Source organism: Mustelus asterias, chromosome 3 (genome assembly GCF_964213995.1).
Source record: "Mustelus asterias chromosome 3, sMusAst1.hap1.1, whole genome shotgun sequence".
NCBI classification, from domain to species: domain Eukaryota; kingdom Metazoa; phylum Chordata; class Chondrichthyes; order Carcharhiniformes; family Triakidae; genus Mustelus; species Mustelus asterias.
Window position 1 is genome coordinate 45,893,333 of NC_135803.1, and position 14,605 is coordinate 45,907,937.

General features: G+C 41.9%; 1 protein-coding gene across 1 annotated transcript in view; it reads left to right on the forward strand.

Annotated features, from left to right (window-relative positions):
• The window catches only part of lekr1 (Leucine-, glutamate- and lysine-rich protein 1), a 154,980-nt gene that overhangs the window by 113,522 nt on the left and 26,853 nt on the right, over positions 1–14,605 (forward strand). Inside the window, exons 8-9 of the mRNA XM_078202251.1 lie at positions 70–147; positions 231–434. Coding sequence (XP_078058377.1) covers positions 70–147; positions 231–434 — 282 coding nt within the window. The remainder of the gene's footprint in view (positions 1–69; positions 148–230; positions 435–14,605) is intronic.

The window sequence follows — 14,605 nt, forward strand, 5'->3', positions numbered from 1 at the left end:
ATTTTGGTGTTTATTTAAAAAGAATGGACGATGTGAAATTTAATGATCATTGTTTGTATGTCCACACAGGAATAAATCAAAGGAAGCAGCAGATCTCCTCTCAAGGATAACAAAATTGGAGTGTGCACATGAAGAAGGAGAATCCAGGTAAGTAATAGGTTTCCATTTGCTGTTGTGCAATATTGCCCAGAAAATAATTTCAGCTACTAATGTTCTTTATATTATCACAGACACCAAAAAGAAATGAAAGAAAAAGAGGAACAAAGGCTGCTTTGTGAAAAAAGGTGTAAGAGTTTAGAACAACAGCTAGAAGCAAAAGTTCGCAAGGAGTCAGAAATACAAAACCGATCGTCACATTCACTAAATGAACTATTGACTCTGAAAGCTGCCCTAAGTGAGGCAGAAAAGGACGTGGCTGCATTGAAACAAGAAAGGTAAAAATCAGATGATGTTGCTGTTAAAAAAAACATTTGAAATGACAAACATTCAAATCATGAAGTGCATTGATCATGCTAAATTCTCCCTCAGTGTACCCGAACAGGGGCCAGAGTGTGGTGACCAGGGGATTTTCACAGTAACTTCATTGTAGTGTTAATGTGAGCCTACTTGTGACACTAATAAATAAACTTTAATTTAAGAAAAAACATGACCTGCCTCTCTTCCCATGCAAATAACGTCAACCGTGGTGTCTCCCCATCTCCCCTAACACCCCGTAATATCATCAATGAGATTCTAATGTCTATTCAATTGTCTATTCCATCTATCTACCTACAGATTTCCCCTACAGATGCCACAAAAATGGCATGCTCTAAAGTTCAGCAACAATTTCTATCTTGGAGGCAGGAATCGCGAGTTGGGCCATTTTCAATGTCATCATCGTGCCTCCTGTTGGTAGTACTGCCTATGCTATATTCACGGCAGGTGTGGGCTGGAGTTGGTGCAGGCATCTACCAAAAGGAGGCCCAAGGCAGAAATCAAGGTGGGCAGATGCCGAGGCGGGCAGTATAAAAGGTTCACCTCTACACACTGAAAATCAGCCCAGCTCTGGAGATAATTGAAAGGTCTCGTAACCGACATCCCGCCTCAGACATAATTTGCTCCCTCACCTCATATATCCTAAATGCACCCATATACCTCCCTCCTCTACATGCCCTCTATAATACACAAACCTCTCCAGCCCAGGCCTCCTCAATCCATGGCCCCATCTACACCCCTTAACCCACCCTTTCCCTAATCGTGCTATAATCACTATGTACAGAGCTCATGAGCCTTAGAATAAAATTGGAAAGTCTTTAGTATGCTCATACAAGTACAAAAATAAACATAAATTTATAAATCACTTCAAAAAACACTATACTCTTGGGGGGTCATAAAACTGTCCATTGAAATAAACTCTCCGTCCCCTTGACAGCTGTGTCAACAACCCCTGCTAAGCTGAGTTCTTTTATGGATTTGGAGCTCAGCCAAGCATTCATGAGATTCTATTGAATGTATGTCAACAAAACTTCCAGAGCTGAATACATTAAGCCTTAACAATTGTTATAAGAATTCAACTGTCTGTTCAAGCTTTTAATCAGTGCTAATCTATAGATAGCGAGTTGATATTAAATTGAAAGATTAAAACACAGGGAGCAATTGCCACAGAAAAATCTGAATTTCAATATTGTTATTCAATAATGCAAAAGAGCACTTTATCCAGTAGATAAATGACTCAATGCATCTGAAGACTTCTCTACTTTCATAATGCTGGTCAATTTAATGGCCATTTACCCTTTAAGAACAAAGCCCTATCAATCACTGCACTAAAAACATATTTATTATACAGCATTTAATACTGACTTATGAAGTTGGCAACACGTTTTGAACTTACCTGTCAAATGGTGTCTGACTCCAGATCAGGGTTCCTCCATTGTCTATAACACCTCTGAACTGCTGTGAACCATGTTACCTCCAAAAGCTTGCATAATTCCATTAAAAATGCATGGGGGCAATTCTCCCAGCCTGCTGCCCTGCTTTTTGTAGCCAGGAGACTTTAGCGGAAGCCATTTTGCGGGCTCCCCACTGGGCACCAGGGCTTCTGCGTGTCTCTGGCAGCTGGATTTCCGGTACCGTCGGCTCCGCACCAGAATTCGGTGCGGAGCTGCATAATGTATGCAAATGTTCATCTGCATTCAATTTCAATCTCATTAGGGGGCCTGGGACTGAAATCTCCGGGCCCGCTAGTTTCTCTATCCCAGGGGGAGCTGGTGACCCAATGCCGCTGGAGTGAAGGGGGGTCATCGAGGCCCCCCAGAGGGTTGGGTGTCAGGGGTGGATGACCCCTGGGCATTGCCACCTTGGCAGTGCCAGCCTCAGCCCCCTGGTACTGCCTGAGGGGCATAGTGCCAATGCCCTCGGAGCATCTTAGCACTGTCCATCGGGCATAGGGCAGTGCCAAGGGGACATGGCCTAATGGGGGGGGGCAGGGTCTGATGGGGCGGGGCCTCTGTGGGGCAATCGGTGGGGTTGGGGGCCCACTGCCACTCTGCATTTGGGCTGAGTGACAGGGAGGGAGGGCTGCAATCGGGGCTGGACATTGGGGTGGGGCGGTCAGAGCTGCTGGTGGGGGGAGAATGGGGGATTGTGGAGGGAGATCAGGAGATTGGGGCTGCGGGGATGGGGGGAGGGAACATCAAGGAGATCGGGGTTGTGGGAGGGGATATCGAGGCTGGGCACGTTCAGGGGGTCCAGCGATTGGGCCGTGGGGGAGATTTGCACAGTCAGCGATGTGGGAGTCACGGGGTTGACCAGCAATCGAGTTGGCCAGCTATTGGAAGGCTGGCAGCGCGGGGCCACTGTGTGTGTGTTGATCTCAGCATTGATTGATTGGTGCATGCACAGTGGCCTGCTTAGCGCTATGCTACCGCCCTTCTAGGTGGGGATAGGCCCCGCCGCCTGATTTTTGGACTGATTTATGCTAGCGCACTCTGCAGTGCACAGAGTGTGGAAGATTCATTTTGAAACTCACGCAGAAAAAAACAGCGTGATTTACTCCAGTTTTTAGGCAAATTCGACACTTAGAATTTTTTTGGGAAAATTGCCCCTCACACCTCCGCAATGGAACCGACAATGTCAGGATAGCTGCATGCAGGCACCCTTATCCCGCAATCTTCAAGATTTCCGACAACGGGAATGGGAGCAGGAATTCTGGAATTGGGTCTTATCCACCATTTTTTAAAGCCCAACAATCGTGGGCTGGTCTTGCACCGGGATGGGAAAATCCAATCCAAAGAGTCTAATGGAAGTGCTGTATTCTAGGCTGCTGTATTTCAATGGCCACAGAAAGTTGTTGTGCCTATTAGCAACAAAAGTAATCAAGGCTTTTGGGAACAGTAGTGTACTTCTGTTTGAAACAAAAGGATAGTCAGACATAGTGTATCAAACAGCAAATTAACACTAAGAAATAAAGACAAAGCTCACCAGGCTTGTTTTTGGGATAATGTGGTATTCTGGCATCAGTGTAGTTATTACAACCTGTGATTTCTTTGTTAGCACAGTGGCACAGTGGTTAGCACGGCTGCCTCACAGCGCCAGGGACCTGGGTTCGATTCTGGGCTTGGGTCACTGTTTGTGTGGAGTTTGCATGCTCTCCCCATGTCTGTGTGGGTTTCCTCCGGGTGCTCCGGTTTCCTCCCACAGCTCGAAAGATGTGTTGGTTAGGTACATTGACCCAAACAGTCGCCAGAGTGTGGCGACTAGGGGAATTTCACAGTAACTTCATTGCAGTGTTAATGTAAGCCTTACTTGTGACTAATAAATAAACTTTACTTTTAGACTTTTTCTCTACCCTAGCACAAAGCATGTGCTCATTTTTACTGTAGAAAATGATATTTGATGATTGACAGGCATTAATCCATACAGGCTGCTTCTCCATATCTCTTAACTAGAAGGGGTCACGAGAAGACTACAAATGATTGAACCTTGTTCTGGTGACATTCATATTCTCAGAGATTACTTCAGTCAGAATGTTGTGTCTTTGTTGGGATTCTTCACCAATCCCGTCTCTTTTCGATAAACTTTGTCATGTATCCATGTCAGTTCTGACGTGAGGTTATGTTAAATCATCATCTTTGTTAAGGTCATGCTTTACATCTATGTGCTTATCTCTTCCTGGGAAGATGAAATTGGTCTTGTTCCCCTGTCATTTTCTCAAGCATCAGAAAAGGTTTAAAAATATATACCATGCTTTTTACTATCTTCCCATTACTCCCCTTTCTAATCTGGAGACTGTTGACTTAATGTACTTTTTTTTCAAATGACCCCATCCGTACAGCAAAGCATTCATCTTTTCAAATATGCCAGATACTGCCCAGAATCTCACCCTTCTCTGACTGGAAATCCCCCTCTCTTAAATCCACACAGAGTTTTTTCTTGGTCTCCCTGCCACTTTAGTCGTTAATCCTGGTGTTGCTTTCTCCCAGCCTTCTAATATTCGAAGTGTGAGGGCCAACAGTGATTTTTTTCTGAAGATCTTTTCTCGATGTTCTCGATGAAGTAAAATCTTGCTTGTTGCCAGCTTTCTTTCTGTAATGCCCTAGCTATTTTAGGGATTGTGGATTTTACAAAGAAAGAAAAGCCTTGGCTTGTGCATGTAGATTCAAACTAACACACAGATTTATTGAAGAGCTGCTCTTTGCACTACACAGATACAAAACTGAAAATAAAACAGCAGCATCTGCAAACACCTTAATGACATCACCATCAAATCATGTGAACCGCTCTCAAAGTAACCCTTTTAAATATATAATATTTTCTATGTTTCTATGTTCCTGGAGCATGGTGTCCATACAGGCTGCAAGCATCTCAAACTTGTTGCTCAATTACAAGGGCTGAGGATCTTCTGCTTCTGCCTTCTCGATCTGCTTACCTGTCTGATTCACAGTCACACCCACCTGTCCCTGACTGCTGACCAATTCAGATGGTGCTAACCTAAGGGATGTGACTGTCTTCTGGAACAAAAGCGTCCAGCTTTCTTTCCCTTTCCCTGATGTGTCACAGTATCTGCAGCTCAGCCTCTAGCTCATTAATTCTGAACCGTAGCTCCTCAACCCAGTGACACTTATTATAGATGTGGTTGCCATGGCATCTGGGAGCTCCCACATGCTGCAGCTGTGACACATCACCCATTCTGCCATCTTTATTGTGTTAATTAAATTTATTTTTAAAAATTAATTCATAGTTCCCCTCTTCACTAAACTCCTTCACTCATCAAACTCCAAGTTTCATGCTCTGTGCACTTAAGAAACACTCAGTGTAGATAAGCAGCACTTAGAGACTCCTGTATTTATGCTCCCAGAAAAACAATGATGAATCAGCTTTGTGAAAGCTCAGAAACCACTTTAAGCTAGCTACCTAATTAACTAGTTAGAGTTGCTGTATAGGAACTTGGATATCCTTATTTAGACTGGAAGAACAGTAACTTTCAGTTAGTTACTAAATGGAAACAGAAAACTAGACTTTCGAGAGAGATTAACCCTTGAGATCCCCTCACCCACTAAAATCCCAGTTTCACAGTCTGGGCACTCAAGCAGCACTTACTGCAGACCTTGGCTCACGAGATCACCAGGAAATGTGAATGAGCTTAGAACTTCAGAATCATCGGGGAGACTGGGAGCTGATCAACACTCTGTCCAAAAAAAACAATATCTATCCCACTGACTCTCTGAATCCCTTTTTTTGTTTGCATCAGTCCTCTCCACCGTATTTATTCCCTCCATCAACACTGATAACTGTTCTTGCCCATTCTGCCCCTCCCAAGAATATTATAATCCCCAAATGTTTATTTTCTACTGCTGTTCAATTTGCAGCCTGGTTCTATTAGAGCTATTAATTCTATACCTATTTGAACATAACTGTATCTAATTCCCTAGTTTATTTCCTACACTATAAATGTTTCAACATGTGCCCTTTATCTATTTTTGTTCATATTTAATCCTATTCTTTTTGCTTCACTGAAACCTGTTAATTGGTAGCACATAACTAACTTGTGTCTTGTCATATTGGTTCATTAACAGTCTGCAGTACATGGTAGTAAAATCCTAAAGATGAAAGTACCAGTGTAATTTTATTAGTAAAGCAATATTTACTACCACTCTTTATTTCCAAACACTTGTAATTCCACAAGTGAAGTAACAGGAATGATCAGTTAAAAAAATATATATCAATGTGTTCACACCAGGGAACAACCTTATTATCTCAAAAATGATTGCAACTAGCCTTGAAGAAAACAACCCTTCCTGTAAGAGAACAGCATGGCATGCCTCCAAACTTTGAGGAAAATAAGCTTTTAACCTCTGCTTTATTTACAATTTCTTTAGAGGCAAATGCTAAATAATTGTAGAATTGTAATTGTAGCTTTTGACTCCATTAGGTCATTTTACACCATTTTTTTGCACCAAGTTTGAGCACAACCAGTAGTGGGGGGAAAAATTCCAACTGTTCATCTAATTGGATTCATATTGACTACCTGAAATTTAGTGAAAAAACTGATTTTACTTTTGAAATGTGGTCAAGCTGAGTGACATATAAGCCCCAAAATTAACTTCAAGATGTATTGAGGAACTGCAATCAATCAGTTATCATGTGGAAACCCAAAGGTATTTTCAATGTGTCTGCCTGTGGTACTTTAACACAGCCACTGCTGCTCTAGGTTTGGCATTGAATGCATAGTGACATCTGGAGGGTCCTAGCCTGCTTTCAGAGTTCTGCTGTGTAGCAGTATCATCCTCCTCAGCCTGTGGAACTGGACCTGACGCAGGAAGAGAAGATTCGGATGGGCGGGATACTCTCGGAGTCACCTAGGTGGATGGTTCCCGGATGTGCACCATCTGCTCCTCCTCACTCTGGGTGCCCAAGGGCTCCTGGCTTCCTCCTTGGGATAGAGGGACAGCTGAAGTGAGTTTGAAAAGCCCCACTATCCTCTGGTGTTAACACTGATGGATCCCTGGTGTCCAGTTTTGACCTCCTCACTTGAGGAAGGATATGGCGGAGGCTACCTCATTGAATATGTTTAAATCACGGATAGATGGATTCCTGATCGGTAAGGGAATTAGGGGTTATAGGGGTCAGGCGGGTAAGTGGAACTGATCCACTTCAGATCAGCCATGATCTTATTGAATGGCGGGGCAGGCTCGAGGGGCTAGATGGCCTACTCCTGCTCCTATTTCTTATGTTCTTATGATGGCATTGGAGGCAGTTCAAGGAAGGTTCACCAGATTGATTCCAGGGATGAAAGGGCTGTCATATGAGGAGTGGTTGGATAATTTGGGCTTGTACTCGCTGGAGTTCAGATGAGGGAGGATCTGATTGAGGTATATAAAATGTTAAAGGGGATTGATTTGGTGGACATTGAACAGATGTTCCCCCTAGTGGGATAGTCTAAAACAAGAGGTCATAGATATAGAATAAGAGGAGGAAGGTTCAAAACTGAGACGATGAGAAACTACTTCCACAGATTCACAACCCTCTGAGAGAAGTAGTCTCTCCTCATCTCAGTTTTGAACCTCCTTCTCTTATTCTATATCAATGACCTCTTTTTCTAGACTGTCCCACTAGATTCACAACCCTCTGAGAGAATTCACTGCCCCAGAGTGCAGTGGAGGCAGAATCAATCAACAGATTCAAGAAAGAAATAGATATGTTTCTGAAGAAAAGTGGGCTGTGGGGAGGAGGCAGGAAAGTGGAATTGAGGTCAGGATAAGATCAGCCATGATCATGTTAAATGGCACAGTGGGCTTGAAGGGCTGAATTGCTTACTCCCGCTCCTAATCCTTATGTTCCCAGCAAATGCCTGCACCATGAAGTGCATGTCCTGCAGCAATACAGATTGACGGTTCTTCAGCAATGGGGTCCGTGAATCCCTCCTTTGTGGTGGTGTTGGGCTGGTGGACTCCCTGGGCTGCTTGACAGATGTGCCTGCTAAAGACAGGAGAGTTCATTAGTGCGTGGCAGGAGCCTTTAGAAACTGGAGACATGACTCTCAGCATTGTAGTTGGTTGGATGGTTGATGCAGTGCTGTATCCTCACTTGGTTTATCATTCCCAACCTCACCATCAATCAGTGTCCTCCCCGCCAGCTGGATAACTCTCCTCAAAGTCTATGTGGACCTTCAATTCTGGCATCCCTCCAACCATCTGCTATCTCTTCCTCTTATTGTGGGCCAGCTTGTTCTGCATGAAAACAGATGGAGAGAGTGTAAGTAGGATGTGTGCCAGGGCAGATGATAAGGATGCTTGGCAAGTGTGGACGAGTGAGGCGATGAGGACGCGACTCACAGGAGAGATGAAGACATGTGTGAGAGAGTGAGTGGTGGTGCCCCTTAGCTGTCAGTGGATATGTAATGTGTGTGTGGGATGAGAATATGAGAAGAGTGACTTACCCTGGCAGAATGGAGGAAATCATTTCTCCTCTTCCTGCACTGCATGGCCATCCTCTTCTGCAAGCAGTTGGCACTCATAACCACAGTCACTGCCTCCTCTGCTGGGTTTGTGACCTTGCTGGCTGGCTTTCTCCCAGTGTGCAGATAGGAGACATCAGCCCTCTACAGCATCAAGCAATCTAAAAACTTGGGGGTGGATTTCTTGGCAGCCATCAGTTCTCAGCGACCTGTGGCTAGTGTACGCGGGGGCAACCTTTAAATGTGGCGCTGGATGATTGCAGTGCTGAGATAGATGGTGGGGCAGGCCTTCCCACCAGTGATACACATGGAACCTTTGGATGAAAGTCCTTGACACTGAGTGCTGCAATATATGGCAGGAAAACCTGCCATTGCCATTGGTAGTCTCTAGGCCCGTCTCCCATTGACCTTTGCCGATTTCTGAGAAAATCTCGCCTTAAGTATCTTTTTCTTTTAATCATTTGTGGGACTTGGATGTGGCAGGCTGGCCAGCATTTATTGCCCATTCCTAGTTGCCCTTGAGAAAGTGGCAGTGAGCCGCCTTCTTGAATCACTGTAGTCCATGTGCTATGAGTGTTTGTAACCACTGTGTTTATGTGGCGAGTGTAGTTGAGTTTCTGGTCAATGATAACCCCAAGGATATTGACAGTGTGGGATTCAGTGGTGGTAACACCATTGAATGTCAAGGGTTGGTGGTTAGAGTGTCTCTTATTGGAGATGGTCATTGCCTGGCATTTGTGTGGCGCGAATGTTACTTGCCACTTGTCAGCCCAAGCTTGAATATTGTCCAGATCTTTTGAACTTGGACTGCTTCAGTATCTGAGGATTGCGAATGGTGCTGAAAATGGTGCAATCATTGTGACTTCAAAATACCCTTTGATTCTGTGATCCATATCAAATATGAAAATAGATCTTTGCTATAAGATTCAGAGTGTCAGACCACTGGAAGCAAAGACATGAGGACCAGTCAGTCATGTAGAAAGAACCCCTCCAGCCTTCCCACTCCATCATTTTTGCACCATCAGCAAACTTAGATATGTGTCTTTCCATCCCATTACCTAAGTTATTGATATGCTGCTAGTCACATCTTGCCAATTAAAATACCTGCTTATTATCCCTACTCTTTGTCTTCCCCCAGTCAACAGATTTCCTAGTCAGATTAGCATTACCTTCCATTCACAAGTTTCAACTTTATGTAACAGCTTCTTATGAAAGACTTTACCAAATGCTATTTGAAAGTTCATGTAAAGAACATTCCCCTGTCCACTACTTTAATCACTGCTTTGAGAAATTTAGTCAGGTTTGTCAGGTATGCCTACCCTTTACAAATCCACGTTGGGTCTCTGATCAGCTGAAAAATGTTTAGTCACTGCATTCTTAATTATGGACTCCAGCAATTTCCCAGATGTTAGGCAAACTGTTCTATAATTTTCTGCTTTTCCTCTTTCTTAAATAATGGAGTGGCTTGCACAATTTTACAATCTATAGGGATAGTTCTTGAATCAAGAGAACTTTGCACGTGCCCTAACTATAATCTTCCAATGTTCTGACCTACTTCCTGTAAAGTCTTAAAATATTAAGGGGAGACAGTGGTATAGTGGTATTTTCACTGGACGAGTAGGTTCCAGGTTTATGCTCTGGGGACATGGGTTAAAATTCCACCACAGCGGATGGTGGAAATCAAATTTCAATTCATCAATAATTCTGGGATTGAAAGCTAGTCTCAGTAATAGTGACAATGAAATGATTATCAAAAACCTATTTGATTCATCAGTATCCTTTGGGGAATTAAATCTGTTGTCCTTACAAGGTGTCACTCACATGTAACCCCAGACTGTTAGTAATATGTCTGTCCCTAGACTGCCTTCTGAAACTGCCTAGCATGCCACTTCAATTGCAGAAATTAGGAATGGGGAACAAATTTTGACCTTGCCATGAAATAATTTTAAAAAACGATTCCTGCTATTTCACTTGGTTTAATTCTGGCGAATTTATGTTTTTTAATTCTTTCATGGGATGTGAGCATTACTGGCAAGGCCATTATTTGTCACCCATTCCTGATTGCTCTGGAGAAAGTATTGGTGAGCTGCGTTCTTGAATTGCTGCAATGCATGTGATGTGAGTACATCAATAGTGCTGTTAGGAAAAAAGTTCCAAGTCTGTGACCCATTGAAGGTACAGCAATACTGTTCCAGTTCTGGGCGCCAATTTTAGGAAAGATGTGAAGGCGCTGGAGTGAATGCAGAAACAATTCACGAGCATGGTTCCAGATATGAGGAACTCCAGTTATGAAAGTAGTTGGAGAAGTTAGGGCTGTTTTCCTTGGAGAAAAGAAGGCTAAGAGGAGAATTGATAGAGGTATTCAAAATCATGAGGGGTCTGAACAGAGTATATCAGGAGAAATTGTTCCCACTCGTGAAAGGATCAAGAATGAGAGGGCACTGATATTAAGCAATTTGCAAAAAAAAGCAAATTGCAAAAATAAAAGCAGAAATAACATAAGGAAAATAATTTCATGCAGCAAGTGCTTAAGGTCTGGAATATACTGTCTGAGAGTGTGGTGGAGGCAGGTTCAAAGGCATTCAAAAGGGAAAGAGACTGTTATTTGAAAAGGAATTATGTGCAGGGTTATGGGGAGAAGGCGGGAGAGTGAGACAAAGTGAATTGCTCATTCAGAGAGCTGACATGATGGGCTGAATGGCCTCCTGCGCTGTAAAATCTTTGCGATTCTGTGAAATCAGAATGGCGTGTGACTTGGTTTAGAAGTTGCAGGTTGTGCACTCATGGGGCCCCTTTTGCTCCTAATCACATTTGTTTTATTAATACAATTGTAAAAATGTTGCTTTTGATATCCCGTGCTAGATTATTTCCACCTTCATTTTCATCTTCTTTAACCACCCCATCCATAACTAAACCCACGTGCCAGTCAGGTTAAATTTCAACCCTGCTCCCCTGACCACCTCACCCCCCCACCCCCTAAACCCCCGCCCATCATTTCAAATCCTGGTGAATAAAAATGTTATTCAGATTATTTACACTTGTTACTTCCTGCACTTACCTTTCTTCCTTACAGATACAAAACTGTTTTAGAATATTGTGTGTTTCTGCTCCCTCTCACCAAGAACAAAGTCTCCCAGCTTTTTAATTAAACTGTCAGTCAAACAAAACCAAGGTTCTGATCTGCAGTCTGATTTGTGAATGATTTCTGTCTTCATTTCAAGAAACTATAGCAATTCTAACTTCTAGCCGTAAAGGAACACACAATGTTCCTTATAATCCTAAAATTACCTAGCTTTATTAATATTTTCCACAATGTTTGATTATCTTTTTTCAATTATAATTGATCTAGTTTCATTTTAAAGGTATCAGTTAATCTGGAATATTCTGATAGTCCGTACCAAATGGCTAATGGAAAACAAATCTTTTACTTTCTGGTCTTGTTTGAGGCTTGTGATTTTTATCTTCACTACCCAAGCTGGGTATCTCAACCTTATCTGTATCTTTCATTATTCTGAACACCTATAACTTTCTTGCCAATTTTTTCCCACATGAAATAAGTTTATCTGTGCCATTTCTTTTCTACCTGTGCCTTAATCCTGTGATTTTTTTTGCCCCCGTTGTCCCTTGACATTGTGGAACTGCAAAAAGATGAAATCATAGCAGTTATGCAAATAATCTGAGCACCATAGCTCGTACTACAATCACAGCTAGTGGTAAACAAAACCCCGGGGTTACTGAGCCAGAACTAATACTAATTAAAGGCTTTTGATCATGACCTCAATGTGTTATTCATATAATTACAGCATTGAGATTTTGCTTATGCTTAAAGTTCAGGGGAAATGAAATCCAAGGATCATATCATCCTTAGGAAGTGCACAAACTAACAAATAGGCAGAATCAGAAGTGGTTTCCAAGGGTGACACAAAGTACTCAATCCAACACAGAAACCTTCTTTTCAGCTTCTCAATACTGGGCTAAGATACTAGACATTAATGCACTCCACATGGGGCAGGATGTTTCCACCAAAGCTTCACATTCTGTAATTCCCATCTCTGCCAACATTATGGTAGATGTGCCAGCAGCTCCTTAAAATAATGAAAATTGGAAAGTGCTGGCAATCTTGCTCCCAAATATTTGATTTTTTAATCTGCCTGGATAAAACAATAGTAATCTTTTTTCTTAAAGCATGCAAACACCAATTTGTATTTATATAGCACCTTTAACATCATAAAATATTTCAAGGTGCTTTAAGGGAGTTTTATCAAAGAAAATTTAGATTCACATAAGGAGAAATGGCAACAGATGTTCAAAAGTTGCTCAAAAAGGTAGCTTTTAAGGATTATCTTAAAGGAAGAGAGAAAGAGCAGAGAGGTGAAGAGATTTGTGGAGGGAATTCCAAAGCTTAAAGCCTAGGTAACTGAAGACATGGAGTGGTGAAAATCAGAGATGGAAAAAAAGCCAGAATTTGAAGGAGCATCAGGATCATGGGGAGTCATGGGGCTGAAGGAGGTTACAGCAAAAGTAAGGGGCAAGACCACAGAGTTCAATGAAAACAAGAATGAAGATTTTAAATTTGAGGCATTACCACCAATGTAGAATAGTGTGCACAATGCTAATGGTTGAGCAGCTCTTGGTACAAGTTAGGTCAAAGGCAACAAAGGGACAAGGTGAGAAATTAGCCAGGAGAGCAATGGAATAGTCAAGTCTAGAGATGACAATGGGATAGATGAGCTAAGACAGGGACAGAAACTGGTGATTTTTTCTTGAATCATATTTTTAAAGCATTGTTGCAGATCCCAGCAAATAGTCTAACTTTATTAGTGGAATCAATATCCACATGCTCATCTGTACTTATCGATCATCTTCTGTATTTAAGAGTATAAAGTCTCCAGATGATAAATTGAGTATTTCCCAAACCTTAGGAAGGTGTATACATTTCAGTAAGGAAACCTTTGCAGAGGTTTTCAGTTCAATCTGTTTGGCAGTAGACAGTCACAATCATGTATGCATCATTAAATATTAGGCTAATTTTGTTAACCATCATATGAGAAAATACTCGACTGGTTCTGATACACAACAAGCTGCCACAATCAAGCCACAATTAAAAGGCCATTAAGGTCATATCAGTGTAATACGACCTTGATTTTCATACATGTATGAGGCATCTATCTGATTTGGGTGAATGCCTCATTCATGGATTAAATCCCTGCAAAGCAAGAACAGGCAGACAACTAACCTGTTCAATTTTAACTGCCCCGCTGCCAGATTTCCAATGGGAAAGGGAAGTTAAAATGTTGACAGTTGTATTTATATTGCCTAAGCCAAAGCTAAATTTACTAACACGAGGATTTGATAGTGTGAGCATTGTCTGATTTGGCTGAACGTGCATGTTTCCATTTCTCAGGAACAACTGTGCTAGTGTTTTTCAAGACCATATTCTAGGTCATGACATCTGGAGTTTACTATGATAAAATATAATTTATTTGGAATTGTTACATTCTGTAACATCAACTGGTGCTCGGCAGATTAACCAATTACAGTATGGACCTTTTCTATGCCACAGTTTATCATTACTTTGGATAAAACTTAATTTATTTCAGCAGCCACTATTTAGGATTTGACTGCTATCTTATTCCTTGTTTGGGCATTTTGCAACAAACCATTCCCTTTGTTGCGTTTGTGTAGATCTGTAAACAAAGATTCCTGTATTTGTTTGGCAGGCTATATTCATGTTCAGAAACAGATTAGTTTCCAACATGGACATTTCTGTAAGAAAAATGAGACTTGAGACTGCCACTGGTCTGGCAGTAATGGAAAATCAGCTGCAACTCAAAAGTAGTTATTTCTCTGGAGCTACAAATATTCAATTTAAATTTGTTAATGTTCCCCTGGCAAAGTTCACATGTTATGGTAGACGATTTACTTGGCTGCCACTGGTGTGCATTGTGGAGATTCTGGCCAGATTCTGAAGCAATAAGTGAATTGTTTTTTTGAAAAAACACCACTTGGAGATCAAAACTACAGAGTATACTCAGAGAATGAAATGCCTGGAATTAAGAGAATAACCATCAAAATGGGGATAATTCCAACTTCTAACTGGTTCTATCTATGCTATTGGTGGCAATACAAATGAAAATGATAGCTCAGTATTACCATATCCAAAACATAATG